General features: G+C 42.7%; 1 protein-coding gene across 5 annotated transcripts in view; it reads left to right on the top strand.

The window, feature by feature from the left end:
* The window catches only part of nvl (nuclear VCP-like), a 62,490-nt gene that overhangs the window by 31,741 nt on the left and 15,718 nt on the right, over positions 1-15,031 (top strand). For 4 of the 5 annotated variants that reach the window (XM_023963694.1, XM_023963691.1, XM_023963692.1 and 1 more), the window contains 4 exons: positions 8,666-8,810; positions 13,993-14,230; positions 14,382-14,588; positions 14,699-14,803. In XM_023963694.1, the coding sequence (XP_023819462.1) occupies positions 8,666-8,810; positions 13,993-14,230; positions 14,382-14,588; positions 14,699-14,803 (695 nt within the window). The remainder of the gene's footprint in view (positions 1-8,665; positions 8,811-13,992; positions 14,231-14,381; positions 14,589-14,698; positions 14,804-15,031) is intronic. The other variant, XM_023963693.1, reaches the window with a different exon arrangement.

The raw sequence follows: 15,031 nt of genomic DNA, 5'->3' as shown, positions 1-15,031 counted from the left end.
GACTGCCAGGGCAGCGGTTTATTTGATGGACAGATTCAATGGGGTTAAAGAAGATAAATGGTAATAACTTAAATTCTCAGGCAAGATTGGGTGGAGTAGACCTCTGCAAAGGAAAAAAGTGCACACAAAAGGCCAGAGGCCATAACTAGAGCTGTGACGGTGTGGGATTTTTGATGAACCAGCAGGGGACGTGGTGTCGTTTCGAGGTCTTTTCGAAAACACGCCATAAGAAAAATGGCCTTTACTCAGCCATGCATCATTTAATCTGATCCAAAATTGATGTGCATGATTGTAGTCTGACTCTGAACTCATCTGCAGTGGAAGAATCTGGAACAGGTGTAGCGCCACCTGCTGGCAACAGGAAATGACATGTTTTACTTGGAGCATCGCTGCTCCAGGTGGGATGAGCCGACACACCTCAAAACTATGACCACCTGTTGAAAAGCCATTGAAGTTTACTCCGATAAACCATTAACTTTAAACGCGGGGGTGTGGTCGTGACAGAGCGGCAAAGTTGAGTGTCTCGCCATGCACACAAAAGTTGCTCTCACGTGCACAGTCCTTGTGCGATCTCACTGAAGTCAATAGATTTGATGAAGCTTCCTTTCTGAACCCATGGATATGACCATCTTTGACGAGCTGCATAGCGCCACCTAGTTATTGAAAAACACAGTTTTTGTCGCATTTTCCCCTATCTTTTCTCTGTGCTTTGTTCGAAGTGCATGAAATTAAAACTGGTGATGCTTATAATCTATAATCTTCTCATAATCTGCAGTTTTATGGGTGTACACCTGACGGTGCCTGCAAAAGCCACCGCCAAACAGGAAGTGGTCAATTATGTGCACTCAAATAATAAAAAAAATCAGCCGTTTGTCTCAGGAAGCTAAGACTTCAGAATTAGATGCCTCTTACAAACTCCACCTTTGATATGATGCACTATAGGGTCTACAAGAAACTTCATCACTCAATTTTGCTAAAAATGATTTGAGAAATTTTGGACTCAAACAAATATTTTTCTTATAACAGCTGTTTAAGTTATCAACCACAAACTTTCCAGAAATATAGGCATTTATGTGCTACTGCTTCCTAAATATTTTTACATTTAAAAAGTTACAGGTGAATTTTGAGACACTTTTTTAACCTAAGAGTCTGAAAGAGTCTATTTGGCAAAACTCCTTACACATATATTTTTTCATAACTTATTTTTAAGATTTCGAAACCAAACTTAAAGAAAATGTAGGAATCTGTCTGAAGGACTCTCTTCCTTGAAGATTGATGATCTTATAAATTGTTGATTTAGGTGCAATCTTAGCCACAATATCTTCGCTTGTGAAGCCATTTTTATGCAACGCAATGATGACTGCATGTGTTTCTTTGCTCCTTTCTTTTTTGCTGTTTTCTTTTCTTTCTTTTTCATTGGTTCTTTAAACCAATGAAAAAAAATTCTACGTATTTTCCAAATCTCCAAATTACATTTATTTAATCATTTATTTAATATAGATACAGCGCATATTAATAAACATTTCTGTCAATGTGCCACAGTTAGCCAAAGGGATATTTTTCATCTGCAGTCCCTGGGTAAATGTTAGAATGACCATAAAAGATCATAAAAAAACCCTATAATTACTGAACAGCTGAAACTTATTTCTCCACCTTTTCCTGAATATTTTTATTTTAAGACTAATCTTCTTAACCACCATCTCCTTTACATTCACAAACTATAATTCTGAATGAATATGGAATTTTAAACAATATATCAACAATCTACCAAAATACTAATTATATAATTTACTACTTTCTCTTAACTACCCACCTTGCTGTATTATTGTAAGAAATTTAAAAATAAATCTTGATAACCTCCACAATATAAACACTAATCTAAAAATCAAAATGAAAGACTATCCTTTTAAAACAACAATAAACTAGTTATACACAAAATGCAATTAACTCAATATTTTATCATTTCTCTTTACAAACAGAACATATGAATATGCTCTAAAACAATAATCAACCTCACTACACCCATACAGATGTAACATAATATAATAAATATCTCTTAAGACCTAATCCCTGTCTTCCTATTTATAATTGCTGCAACTTCTTTTCCTTTCTATACATCCAATGAAATTAAACTACAACACCAACAAAAACAATTGATAACAAATGTCTCTAAAAAAAATAGCACCACCTAGTTATTGAAAAACAGTTTTTGTCACATTCTGACCTGTTCTTTCTCCCCGATGTGCATGAAATTATAACTGGAGATAATCAGAAGGGTTTTCTCTCATGATCTGCAGTTTCATGGTGTACACTTGATGGTGCCTGCGTAAGCCACCGCCAAACAGGAAGTGGTTGGTTGCGCTACAATCATAATAAGATGCCTCTTACGAAACTCAAAAGTGTTAATCAGCGGATGTTGGCCATTATTGTACATGATGTAATAAATTCCTCAGATGCTTTATGGGTATTTATATTCTGTAAGTAAGTCTCCACATAGGAACATCAATTTTTGACTTATTACAAATTTCTTCTATTCCCAATCTTTATTAAACCATGTTTCTGAGACTGCAATTATATTGAAGCTTTGTGAAAACTGATTCAAGTAGCTCTTGATTAAATAGAAATTGGCACACAAAGTTCTATCAAAATGGATTATGGAGAACTTATTATTGTCACAAGAACAGGCAGACTGGTGGATCCAAGTGCAGCAGGTTTATTAGCTCAGCTAAAAGTCCACAAAGGCAGGCAGGCAAGAGTCGATAACAGTTATGCAATCATCAAAGAAGAGACAGGGTGGTCAAAATCCAGGCGAGGGTGGCAGCAGATTGCAAGCAAACAGTCAGGGTCAGGAGACTGAAGATCAGGTCCAGATATAACACTCTGTACGGAAAGCAGTATGGCACAAACAATACTTGCCTGAAACACACAAATAGATCTTGCAAGTACTTTGGTTATTCGGGATCAGAGCCATATTCCATTTCTAGTCACAGTGCCACAACTAGGAATCGTGTGGGCACTATCGTCTTTTCAATTTCTGCTGGAATTCTTCAGTTGTTCCACTCATCCAGTTTTATCTCTCTCTCTCTCAAGATTTCTGGGCCGGCCAAATTAAATAATCTGCCTTTAGGTAGAGGAGCACTGTTTATTAATTCAATTGAACAATCATAAGGTCTGTGAGGGGGAAGAGCTCCGGCTTTGGATTTGCTGAAAACGGTCTTGAGATCATGGTAAACTGACGGAATACGGGAAAGATTGAGTTGTTCAGCAACTTGATTGGCAAAAGGAAGAATAATTGGTTCAGCGGATCTTAGACGGTTAGCCATACAAAATGAACTCCAGTTATCGATGTGACGGATAACCCAGTCAAACTGAGGATTATAGGTGCGAAGCCAGGAAAAACCCAAAATGATGGGTGTCTGAAGGGTTTGAGTAATGAAAAATTGTATGTGTTCTCTATGGTTACGGAGGTGATGAGTAGAACAGGTTTGGTGCGGTGAGTGATCCTGGAGAGGGTTGACCCCCTAGCCCTGCAGCTTCGACTGGATGTTCCAAGACTTCTGTGGGCAGATGAAGTTTGGAAACCAGATTACAGTCAAAAAACTCTGTTCCACACCAGAGTCAACCAGAGCATTGAAGTCAAAGATACCATCTTGAGGACATAACTTTACAGGAACAAACAAAAAACATTTCTAAGTAAGACATGCAGAATTACCCGCCCGCGGCCTACCTTCTATCAGGGGGGTTTTGGCTTTTAAACGGAGCTGACATTGATTGACTATGTGCCCCGGGTGACCACAATAGAAACAGGCTCCCTTGTCTTTACGTCGTTGACGTTCCTCTTGGGTCAACTTGGAATGACCAATTAGCATGGGTTCATCAGAGTCTTTACCGAAGAGTTTACGATCAGGGGGTTGTGGTAAATCCGGAGTAGTAGTATGCTATTCCGTTCAGTAAAAAAGTAAGAATATTCCTATTCTTCCAGAAACGTCATTTTTTTTTCTTTATACTCTGAATTTCGTCATTTTGATTATGAGCTTGAAAGTCTGCACGCACATCAAATGTTAAGTAATTTTTTTCGGCATTGGGCGTAACCCGCGCAAATGACTGGCGGTCACTTATGTGTCGGGAGCAGAATCAAAACACTCACACTGTCAGGCGGTCTTTTTATTATTTATTTTTAATACTCTCTGATGGATTTGAGAGTTGTATAACAGTTAATTACCTATGAAATGAGGCTCTGTATGTTAAAATTATTGTCGAGACACATCCAAGTCAAATCCATTAACCGACTTTGCACGATATCAAAGAGGAATAAGCAAACCAATGAGTAGTTTGAATTGCCCCTTTCCAACATTGATGCTTGACTACATTAATATGCCCAGAAACAGCCTAACAGCATGGCTGTTTAATTCTGCCCCTGAACCGGCCCCTGACTTAGGGTGAGGAACTTAACACCCACAATTCCCCACTTCTCATGAGTCTTAGGGGCTGAAGGCGGGGCTAACCCCCGGGTTGCCACAATTTGATGAGACGCAAAGAGCCGCATGCTCATGGGCCGAGAGCCGCATGCAGCTCGACAGCCGCATGTTCGCCACCCCTGGTATATGGGGTTAGCCGAGAGAAAAGCTTGATCCCACTTTGCTTTGTTTCTCAATGAGTTCATAATTAAAGTAATCTTGCTGTGGTCTGCTTGATAGCACCGGGGTGCTTGCTGAAATATCAATTGGCATTGAAGGAGGAATCCTCCACAGGCTTCTACATCACCATGAAATGGTTCGGGTTGGAGCCGGAAGTTTTCAGGAGCTGAACCGGAAGTGTTGAGGTTGCTGGAAGCCGGGGTAGCAGCTGAGGCTGCTGGATTAGCGGAGGTTTGACCAGTTAAATCCATCAAGGCTTGAGTTATGCCGTCCAGACATCGGAAAAGATCTTGTTGAGCCGAGGCCATTTGAGTTAAAGACTCAGCTTGCCAAATCCCTGTTGAGTGACAGCTAGTCGGATTCCTTCCGGGTCAGCTGGGTCTGGGTTTTGGCCAGTTCGTTCTGTCATGATATGTATGACGTAGCAGACCTAGATGCTGGAACCCGGAAGAAAATTCAAACATAGAATGAATAACAAAGATTTTATTTTTCCGGCTGGAAAATTAAAGTCTTTGGAGTTCTGACTCTTTTGGCTGGTGACCAGAACCGACAGCAATCTTGTCAAAGTAGGAGTTTTCTTCGTGGCTGTGGCAAGAGTCGTGGCGTGGCTGGAGCGGAGCGTGGCAGTAGTCGAGGTAAGGCAGCGGCAGATCTTGGAGAGGACACTCATGGAGATGGACCTGAGAGCGAGATGACGAGGCAAGGTAAGTAGCGAGACACGTAGAGAGGATGAATAAACTAGGTGACCAGGCTAAGCACCGTGAAGGGCAACAAACTGGCGATGAATGCTGGGCTGGATCTCCTTAAGAAGGCGGTGACTTGATGAGATGGTCCATAGCTGGTCCCAATCTTCAGAGCAGATGAAAGAGGGGAGGGGGAGGAGAGCTGCCAGAGGCACCATGACAATTTCTGTAAATTACCACAGTGAATTTTAAATAAAACAATTCAGATGCCATTGAAGTGCAGACTTTAAGCTTTTATTTCATGGGTTGAACAAAAAGATTGCATAAAAATGTGAAAAACTAAAGTATTTTTTAAACACAACCCCTTCATAAAGTGGTTACATGGCGACCACTTACTTCTAACCTTTTATAAGACTGAGACATTAATTTTTGCCCCTAAAATACCCACCATGGTGGTTTAAGCAACGACGTGAAGACATTTAGCCTTGCAGCTCCGCAGAAATACCCGATTTTTCGTTTAAATTCTAAACATCTAACGTCCTGAACCGATCCACCATCTCCGGAAACTTTCTCTCAGACCAAACTGAAAACGTTCATTCATGATGTCTGGATCAAGAAGTGCCAAAGACTGCCAAAGCTACCGAGAGCTAAGCTAATGGATGCTATCACGAAGGTTAAAGAGCTGCTGCGAGGATGCCAGGGTGTGAAATATGGAATGCTGTACCCTGCAAGGCTGATAATTTCTTCAAGCTTGGGTGAGAAAATATTCCTGGATCCCACTCTAGCCAAAGACTACACCCAGAAACATCTGGTGCACAACAACCAGCAGGAAGACTGAGACAAATGAAGGAGAGTGTTCTGGAAAGGGAGGTTTGTTACATTTTAGTTTAGATTCTGTTAGATGGGAATATTTTGTATCCTAGGTATTTTCTGTTATGAGCATTGTGGTTGGTGAGTATAGTGGTTGGACAGGTTTACATGGTACACCAGCTCATTGGGGGGGAGGGGAGAGATTCGGGTTTAATGTGTGGGTTAATTTTTTGGTTTGCAGGTTTTTTTTGTTTTTGTTGCAGCTCCAAAGATATATACCTCATCCTTGTGTGGATGTGCAACTTTATGAGAAGATGAAACCTAAGTAGACATGGCCGCCCTTACTAATTTAATGAATTTGTCTCGACTAAGAAAATTTGTGGGAGGAAAATAGATCCCAATCCATTCACAACAGTGGGTACGTTCACACTGCAGGGCTTAATGCTCTATTCGGATTTTTTGAAAAAAAACGAATTGTTTGCTAGACCGTTCACATTTCCAAGTAAATCCGAACTTTTGTGATCTCCAGTGTGACCGTGACACAACCCAAACGAGACCCGCATGCGCAGAAGCCAGAAGAATACTCAACGGTGAACGACGTCACTTGTTGTTTGAGGAGCCAACGTTAACAATGGATGTCAACAACAGTGTTGTCAAAAGCGGAGCTCTTTTTGTAATATTAAATTTATTTTCACGAAGGAGCAGCACAATTACAATCTTCTCATTTTAAGAAGGCAATGGAGTCGGGATCGTCTGTACCCACTGTAGTGGAAGAGGAATGTGTTTGTGTTGGGGCCGCGCACCCACGTGTGTGTGTGTGTGCAAGCGCGTGCCGCGATAGAGAATAGGGGTATCGCGGCACGCGCGCGCATTCATGTTGTGTGTTACGGAGGAAGGATGACGGTACTAAAAGAAGGTTTCCCCCAGATTAAATTCTATGGACTCTTTATTAACCCGTTCTGGAGAATCTAAGGATCAGAACAGGGAGGAGGAGGATGATCGCCTGGGTCCCCCGTGCTTGAGCACGGTCGGAATTGGAGAAAGAAAAAAAAGTCATCGCGGGAAAGGTTCAACACCACGCTCTGCCATTTAGCTGGAATTTTTTTCAAAAACCGTCCAGTTGCGATAAGAGCCCTGGAGTTTGGCCTGAAAAGAGCGATCACCCCAAATATTAATCCAATCAGTGACCTCCCTTCCACTGACTGATCTCAGCAGCATCGTCCACCATGGTTAATGTTTAAGTTCTCGTACCCGCCTACTTCAACGCAAAATGATGACGTTTGTTGCGTGTCGATGACGTACGGTTCGGAATCAAGTCGCCTGGCCGGTCAGACGGCGGTCGCAATTGAAAAGAACGGCTACAATTCGGAATCAGGACGGCAAACCCACGGGGCCTGGGTCGCAATTGAAAAGATCGGATCTGTGTCATTCAGACTGTCATGAAAAAATTCGGAATTGGGTCGTTTCAGCCTGCAGTGTGAACGTAGCCAGTGTTTGGTGCTCTCCCGAACACAGAGGGACTAAACTCATATCAAACGAACCCAATAGCTTTTCTATCTCTCCTGGCACGTAGACTAATTCTAGAGAAGTGGAAGGATGAACAGCCCCCTTCCTTTGTCCAATGGGTGAGAGAAGCCATGATGTGTTTACAAATGGAATACCTTTCGTATAGTATACAGGGCTCAACGGGCAAATATTATAAAATGTGGGCACCTTTCATAACATATATTGAGGGTCTGCCATTTACATGAGGTAAGGGGTTTTAAAGAATATATCAGCGATTTTAAGAGGGAGCTGCAGTGTATGTGTTTTTAAGTGTGTTTTTGTTCTGTTTTGTTGTGGTTTATTTTCCCTATAAGAGTATGTTTTTGTATTTATATATATAAATGGTCCATTTCTGACCTATATATGTCGTAACATTTGTCATTTTTGGTCTATTTTAGTTGACTCTTATTTGGGTTTTTGTTGTTGTTGTCTGTTTTATAAAAATTTGACTAAGGGAATCTATAAGCAAGCTGTGTTTCACATGCCACTGGATGGCTGGTTTTATATTACTCTCATTTGTATAGACCTGTATATGTACATGTATATGTATATACTTGGTTCTTATTTAATTCACCTTCTACGACTGTACAGTTTCAAAAATGTTTTTTATATGTATGTGTGTTTCTATAAAATATTGAAAATCTTTAAATAAAGTGCTCAAAAAAAAAACCCACCATCAAAGACTCCATGGTTCACTGAGCTTCTCCATTCAGCCTTGTTTCAGGAATCTTGGTGTCTGGTTCGACAAATCTTTGTCTTGATTTCTGTTCGAAACGCCTATTAATCACCTATGGGACATGGCTAAACTAAAAGCAATTTTACACCAATCTGATTTAAGCTGATAATCCATGCCTTTATCTCCTCTCTCTTAGACTACTGTAACTCTCTTTTTATCTGTTTTAATTTTGGGAAGCCTCTTGTGAGATGCTCTCTTTGAAAACTGCTATACGAATAAAGATATACTTACTTACTTTTTTATCCGTTCCCCAGATCTGAACAGTCTACCAGTTACGGTCCAAGTGATGATCATTGGAGCCACCAACAGACCGGATTCTCTAGACCCTGCCCTCCGGCGAGCCGGGCGCTTTGACAGAGAAATCTCCCTTGGTATCCCTGATGAGGCAGCCCGCCTAAGGTAACCTTCAACATCTTTGGTGTATTTAAAGGAAGCAGCTTATCTAAATTTTTAACTTATTGTCATTTCCAAAACTGCCTCTAAAGTGCATGCATAAAAGTTTGAAAGTCATCATCATCTTTACAACAGCACATTCAACATGCAGACAGCATTTTAGGAGAGAAATACCCCCAGGTAAGGTGCACCCCTGGCGACAGGACCCACGCAGCCCAGGGGGGGGGGGTTCACGGCACTCACTCAAAATCTACTTGTTGACCCCACCCCCCGTCGCCACACAGTAACCCCATCTGGCCGACCGACACACACACACACCCCCCAGCGCCGCACGCCCGACCACCACTACAGCCAAAAGGATCCCCACAAGCCTGGCTGCTCTGAGAGGATCAGGCGGGAGAAGACCGACCGCCCCTCCCCGACCCCACCAATGTACAATGTATGGTTGTGTGGGTGTACTGTGTGTGTGCTGCAGGTAAAATAGGTGGAGGGCCCCACCGCTGCCAAGCAGCAGAGTCCCTCTTTGTGTGGTACTAATATGCAGTGTGTGTGTCTAAAGTGGAAGTAAAAATTGTGGGGCGCAGGGCTCCAGACTAACTTTTTTCACTAGGAGCACAGTGGCCCCTAACTGAAAATTTTAGGGGCACAACCAGAAAATTTAGGGGCGCATACCGTAAATCAACATTCTAACCAAATCTACTAATTTCCACTGTATTACTAATAAATACTTTAATAATAGATGCAGAAATTACAATGTGCTGTTTCAAATTCAGTGTCACATTTTAATCTGCACTTTTGAAGATGCAACAACAAGGTAAACTGACAGCACCATCGCTGTCATGACAGTACAAATAAGTAAAGAAAACGGATGGAAATTTATCTTTGTGACACCAAATAGGTGCAGCCAAGATGCACAATAAGCGTGTTTGAGATCACCCAGGTGAACTCAACACTGCGCAGATCACCTGGTGTGTGACATATATTTTTGTTTTTGCTCCAACATCAACTGTCAATCATCACAAAAATATCCCGAGAAAGGGGTGGGAGCAAGGGGCAAACCTACCCGAACACAGCTGAAAACTGAACTGACTGAAAGCTGCCCTACAGACTACAAAACAATGCATTATGGGACATGTGTCCTGATGGTTTTTGTAGTGGAGTGATTAATTAAAATAATTTAAAATACCAATTCATTAAAAAAGGCTACATACATCACAAAACATTAAAATAATCATAAAGTATATAATTATAATAACACAGATCATACTAAGGGGGAGAAGAATATTAAAACTAAATTGAACTAAATTGAACTCCAACTTCCTGTTCTCCTTCAGTCTTGCTGCAGATTCGCCTTCATCTCACAGCCCCCCCTGCCTGGTCTCCCCAACGATCCAGGCGAGGTGCTGGTTCATCTCAAACACGTCTATCGTTGTATTTTCCACACGTATTTTCAGTGTGTCTAAAACTAATGTTGTTTTTGCTCGAGCGTGTTTAAAGTTCAAGCCCCGTTAGCTGTCACGCATGTAGGTGTGGGACATTTATTCTCCTCAGCTGACCCGACTCCCGCGGAATGCGGTGTGCTGCCGTAACGGCCGTGCATAACCGTTTGATGCCCCGCCGTAACCAAAACCTAAACCTTCCTCCGGTTCTGTGCGGCCCAGAGAAAAGTTTAGCACGGACTGCATGTATTTAGAAAATTACGAGCGAATAAATACGTTCTAAAGGAAAGTAAGGAACTCCTTCATGTGTTCTGGGGAGGGGGCTGTCAGGTGTCCTGCTTTCAAACCCTGTCAGTGTCACGCCCCCAAGAGTCATTTACCCCACTGTGATTGGATGGTCAGCTCCGCGCACGACAATGAAAAAGTGTCATTCATACAAACTGGCGGGCTGCAGTAACATTAAACCTTCATATTACGGCGGGGATGGCAAAATATCATCTCCGTTTCCTTCCCACAGATGTTTACGCGCACTCGATTATCTCTAGGCCCCTCCCCCTACACGCATTTTAGCCACTTACAGTGGCTTTCCCTATTCTTCTCACACGCAGTGGCCGCCTCACTGACAGGTATCACGCGAGAGTGTACGTGCTCGCGTTTCATGAGTATGTGCGCGAGTGTGTGTGTCTGCCTTTGTGCGTGTGCGCTCGCGTCTCATTGATTATTTCATTGATCATTGACGTGCCCCTTCCACGTTTAATGTATAAAAAAATACGAAGGGTGGGGGAGGCAAATTTACTGGTCGCACATGTGCGACTGGATGTAAAATTCAGTCGCACACTCTCAAATTTTGGTCGAAAAATGCGACCAATTGCTCGCAGTCTGGAGCCCTGGGGCGGACCAGTGAAAGAGGAGCACGGATGTTTCACCGTGCCCCCCTCCACCAGACCATACCCACAAGGCCCCAAATGAATCAATGTGTCTAATATGCGAGTAAAAGTGGAATGGAGGGCGGGCGCCGATGCGACCCCAAAGAGAGACAACGGAATGGAATAAAAGCTGAAAGTCTGCACTTCAATGACATCTGAGTTGTTTTATTTCAAATTCACTGTGGTTAATGTACAGAAACTAAATTAGAAAGAATGTGTCTCTGTCCAAATATTTATGGTCCTGACTGTATGTAATGTACAGTGTATGTGATGTAATGCTGGACATGTTGATTGTCTAACTGTGTTGTGCAGATCAGTACTATTGTATTGTGGCTGAGTTATGTGGCAGCTTAGGTGAGGGGAAGGGAAAATTGTGTGAAAAAAGGGAAAGGAGTGCAGAGGGGGAGATAATTAAGAAAACAGGGAGGGTAAAAACAGATTAAACGTATTAGAAACAGGTTTGCAACTGCTGAAGAGAATGGTGGTGATATTACCTAAAGTGGAAAACCTTTATGCCCAGTGTGTCGCATATAAGCATAAACTAACACCTGTGCAGAGAGTGTGGATAAATATCTGATTTAGTAGAGCCAGGGGGTGACGTTTGGGTCGCGGTGGAGCTGTCCGTTCACGTAGAATCGGTCCACAGAGATGAGAGCGTGGGCCCCTTTACTCAGAAATGTCCTTCTGATGGGGAACAGGATCCTTCGACGCTCCAAGATTTCTTTTGGGAACTTATCATCCATCCTTACGTCGGTCCCCTGGAGCTCCCTCCAGTACTTTTAAACGGTTCAGGAGCGTGAATAGTGCTTCAATAAAAGGGGGGGGCACACTGATTCTTTCCAGAAACAATAAAGTGTGATGATGAGGCAGCATGACAGGGTGAAGGAAAGTTGCTTTAATTTGACAAAGATGCTTTGTTTACACATTATTCAGTCTGCTCTGCTGCACCTTTGCATTCACGCTTCTCACATGCAGAAGTAAACTAACGCACCTCGCAACGATGTCTGCCTTTTTTCAGAGCGTTGTACACATCCGTCTGATCCATCAGGTCACTAAACTAGAATCCATTGCTGGGAGGTTCTGCAGAACTTTAGCCCGCTTTGCCGATAGCATTTTAGCTGATGCTAAGTGCATTAGCCTATTAACCGCTGCCATGCTTCACTCGTATTTATCTGAGCCACTAAAAAGCACCACAATCCTCGTTTTTATATCTTACTGGCAGCAACATGGTTCAGAGTTTCTGTTTGGTATCCATCCCAAGTAAAAACTAAGTATTTCATGTTTCAGAACAACAGAACAAGCTGGCTCTGGCTGCAGTCTTCCTGTTGTCTTGTGTGGAGTAGAGCTGTTTAGAGAGGCTCCGTGTGCTCTGCTACCAACTAGCGGTCGGAGGGTGAAGTGCACACCTAGAGGTGTCGGACACTAAAGGACGCTCAGAAATAATTAAAGAAATATCGTCCTGGCAGCGTTTTGAATCGATACAAGTATTGCCAAATAAACTATCACGATATTTTGCGTAATCGAGTTTTTCTTACACCCCTGGCGAAAACACAGGCTTACGCACACAGAAAAACACTCGGTGTGTTTTCCAAAAACAGCGGGAGCAAATCTGAGTAAGTTTCGCTTTATTTTTTAGTTTTCCTCTGTGTAGCTGATAGCTGCAGTTCAAACAGGGCTTCAGCCATTTTGAAAACAATGTTTCAGGGACCAGGGCCTCAGCCCCTATGGCCACTAAAACTCACGGGAAGTGTTGATTTCCACACCATGAGTTAGGGAGCTGTGAAGAGAAGTCACATTCATGTTGTTACACTTTTCTGGAGTCAGTCACCTCCCCTGTTCAGCGCCTCTCAATAACACATTAGGCGCACCGCCTCATAAAATTTCAGTCTTTTAAGTGCGCCTTATAGTCGTGAAAATGCGGTACAGTAAACCCTTGTTTTTCGCGGGGGTTACGTTCCAAAAAGAGCCCGTGATAGGCAAAATCCGTGAAGTAGAAACCTTTATTTTTTTAACCATTATTATACAATTAAATACTCTATTATACATTTAAAAGAAAGAACAAACCATTTTACAGGCTCAAGCATTAGTTTCACATATAAAAGGACTTTAGAAACGTTTTTTCAACAAATAAATCTGTACTGTCAAATAATAATTTTAATCATCGATGTGAACAGAAGGCTTCAAATTGCGGAGATTAGCCCCGCCCACCGCAACCCGAGTAATTCGATTAAACGGGAGAAAATTTAAAAAGGTTTTGAATTAAATACAAAGTAATGTGGGACAAATAGTGACTCAGGTGTATTTCACTGATCTTCAGACTGAGCCGCTGCATCCTGACTCCGCTCTGCAGTGTTTTCTTCTTCTGATGCCCGCGGTGCAGCTGTGTTTGTTCAGGAGAAGAACATAGTGATAGGCAGTTGTTGTCGCTCTTTTTTCTGCTTTGCAAAAAGATCCTTATACACCGACCTGCCACCATCAAGAGAATTTGCACGGACGTAATGTAAATTTGGCAAGCTGTTTTACGTTCGTGTACATATTAAACTGCAGCGTTATTGACGCACAGGTAGAGAAGAAGCAGAGTGACTTTTTAGCCAATCAGAATGCAGAACACAATGCACGATGCAAATCCGTGAAGTAGCGAAACCGTGAAAAGTAAACCGTGTTATAGCAAGGGATCACTGTACCAGCCTTTTGATTGTCAAACTGAGGAGAGTTTTCTAGATGTTTTGACTGACGACTGTTTCTTTGAATACCTGTGTTTGTGCACACCTGTGCATGTGTGACGTCATCAGTGTCAACATATTTGAGTTTTGCTCCCTGCAGAATCCTGGAGACGCTGTGTCGGAAGCTGACGCTGCCAGCAGACTTTGACTTCCTAAAGCTAGCTCGGCTTACGCCGGGTTATGTGGGTGCAGATTTGATGGCTCTGTGCCGCGAGGCTGCCATGAACGCCGTCAACAGGATTCTAATGGCAGTTGGAACTCCAGCAGAAGATCAGGGCTCCAGTGAGAAGAAGCTGGAGAGGTCTTGCCCAGCTGTAGCCAAGAGCAAGCAGCTACAGGTAGAGTAACCTAAGTCTGTTTATCCTGAATGTTTCCAATTCATTTTGACATTTTTTTACAGCATCTTTGAGTTCCAATGTTTCAGTTGATCTGTCCCCTAATAAATCTAACTGGTGGTGGTGGAACTTTGACTTTGCTTCCTGACTGCAGCACCTTCTCAGTCTACTAAAGACTACAGAGATGCTGCCACAGGAAGATCTGGCAGTGCTGTCCATCTTCATGTTGGATTTTCAGGCTGCTCTCAGCAGCGTGCAACCTTCAGCCAAGAGGGAGGGCTTTGCCACAGTACCTGATGTCAGCTGGGAGCATGTGGGAGCCCTGCAGGATGTGAGGGAAGAGCTCACCATGGCCATCCTGGTAAGAAGCATGCTCTTCATGCTGGTGCTAGTCATTTAGGATAACCGGTGTTGAGACTAATTAGTGCTGCATATCTGAATAAGGCAATTTTGTGCGTTTGTCATGTGCAGGCCCCTGTGCGCTCTCCAGAGCTCTTCAGGGCTCTGGGGCTTGGTGCCCCTTCAGGAGTGCTGCTGGCTGGACCCCCAGGATGTGGAAAGACTCTGCTGGCAAAGGTTCCCATGAGCATCAACACCTGTTGAAGTCCATGTTGTTGTAATCTGTCTACCTGCAGCAGTCTAACCAGGCAATTACTATCTTGCTTTGTTTGCCAAGAACAGGATTCAACCAAAAACTTGCCAAACTATCAGTTAGTCGCTTATATAAGCTGTTTTTATACAGTTCAGATAACTCTGTCTTTTTATAACTTAGCTTTGAGATGACATCAGTTCTAAAATGATGCT

Source organism: Oryzias latipes, chromosome 15 (assembly GCF_002234675.1).
Source record: "Oryzias latipes chromosome 15, ASM223467v1".
Taxonomy (NCBI): Eukaryota; Metazoa; Chordata; class Actinopteri; order Beloniformes; family Adrianichthyidae; genus Oryzias; species Oryzias latipes.
Note: the sequence above shows the minus strand (reverse complement) of the source record. Positions and strands in the feature narration are given on the sequence as shown.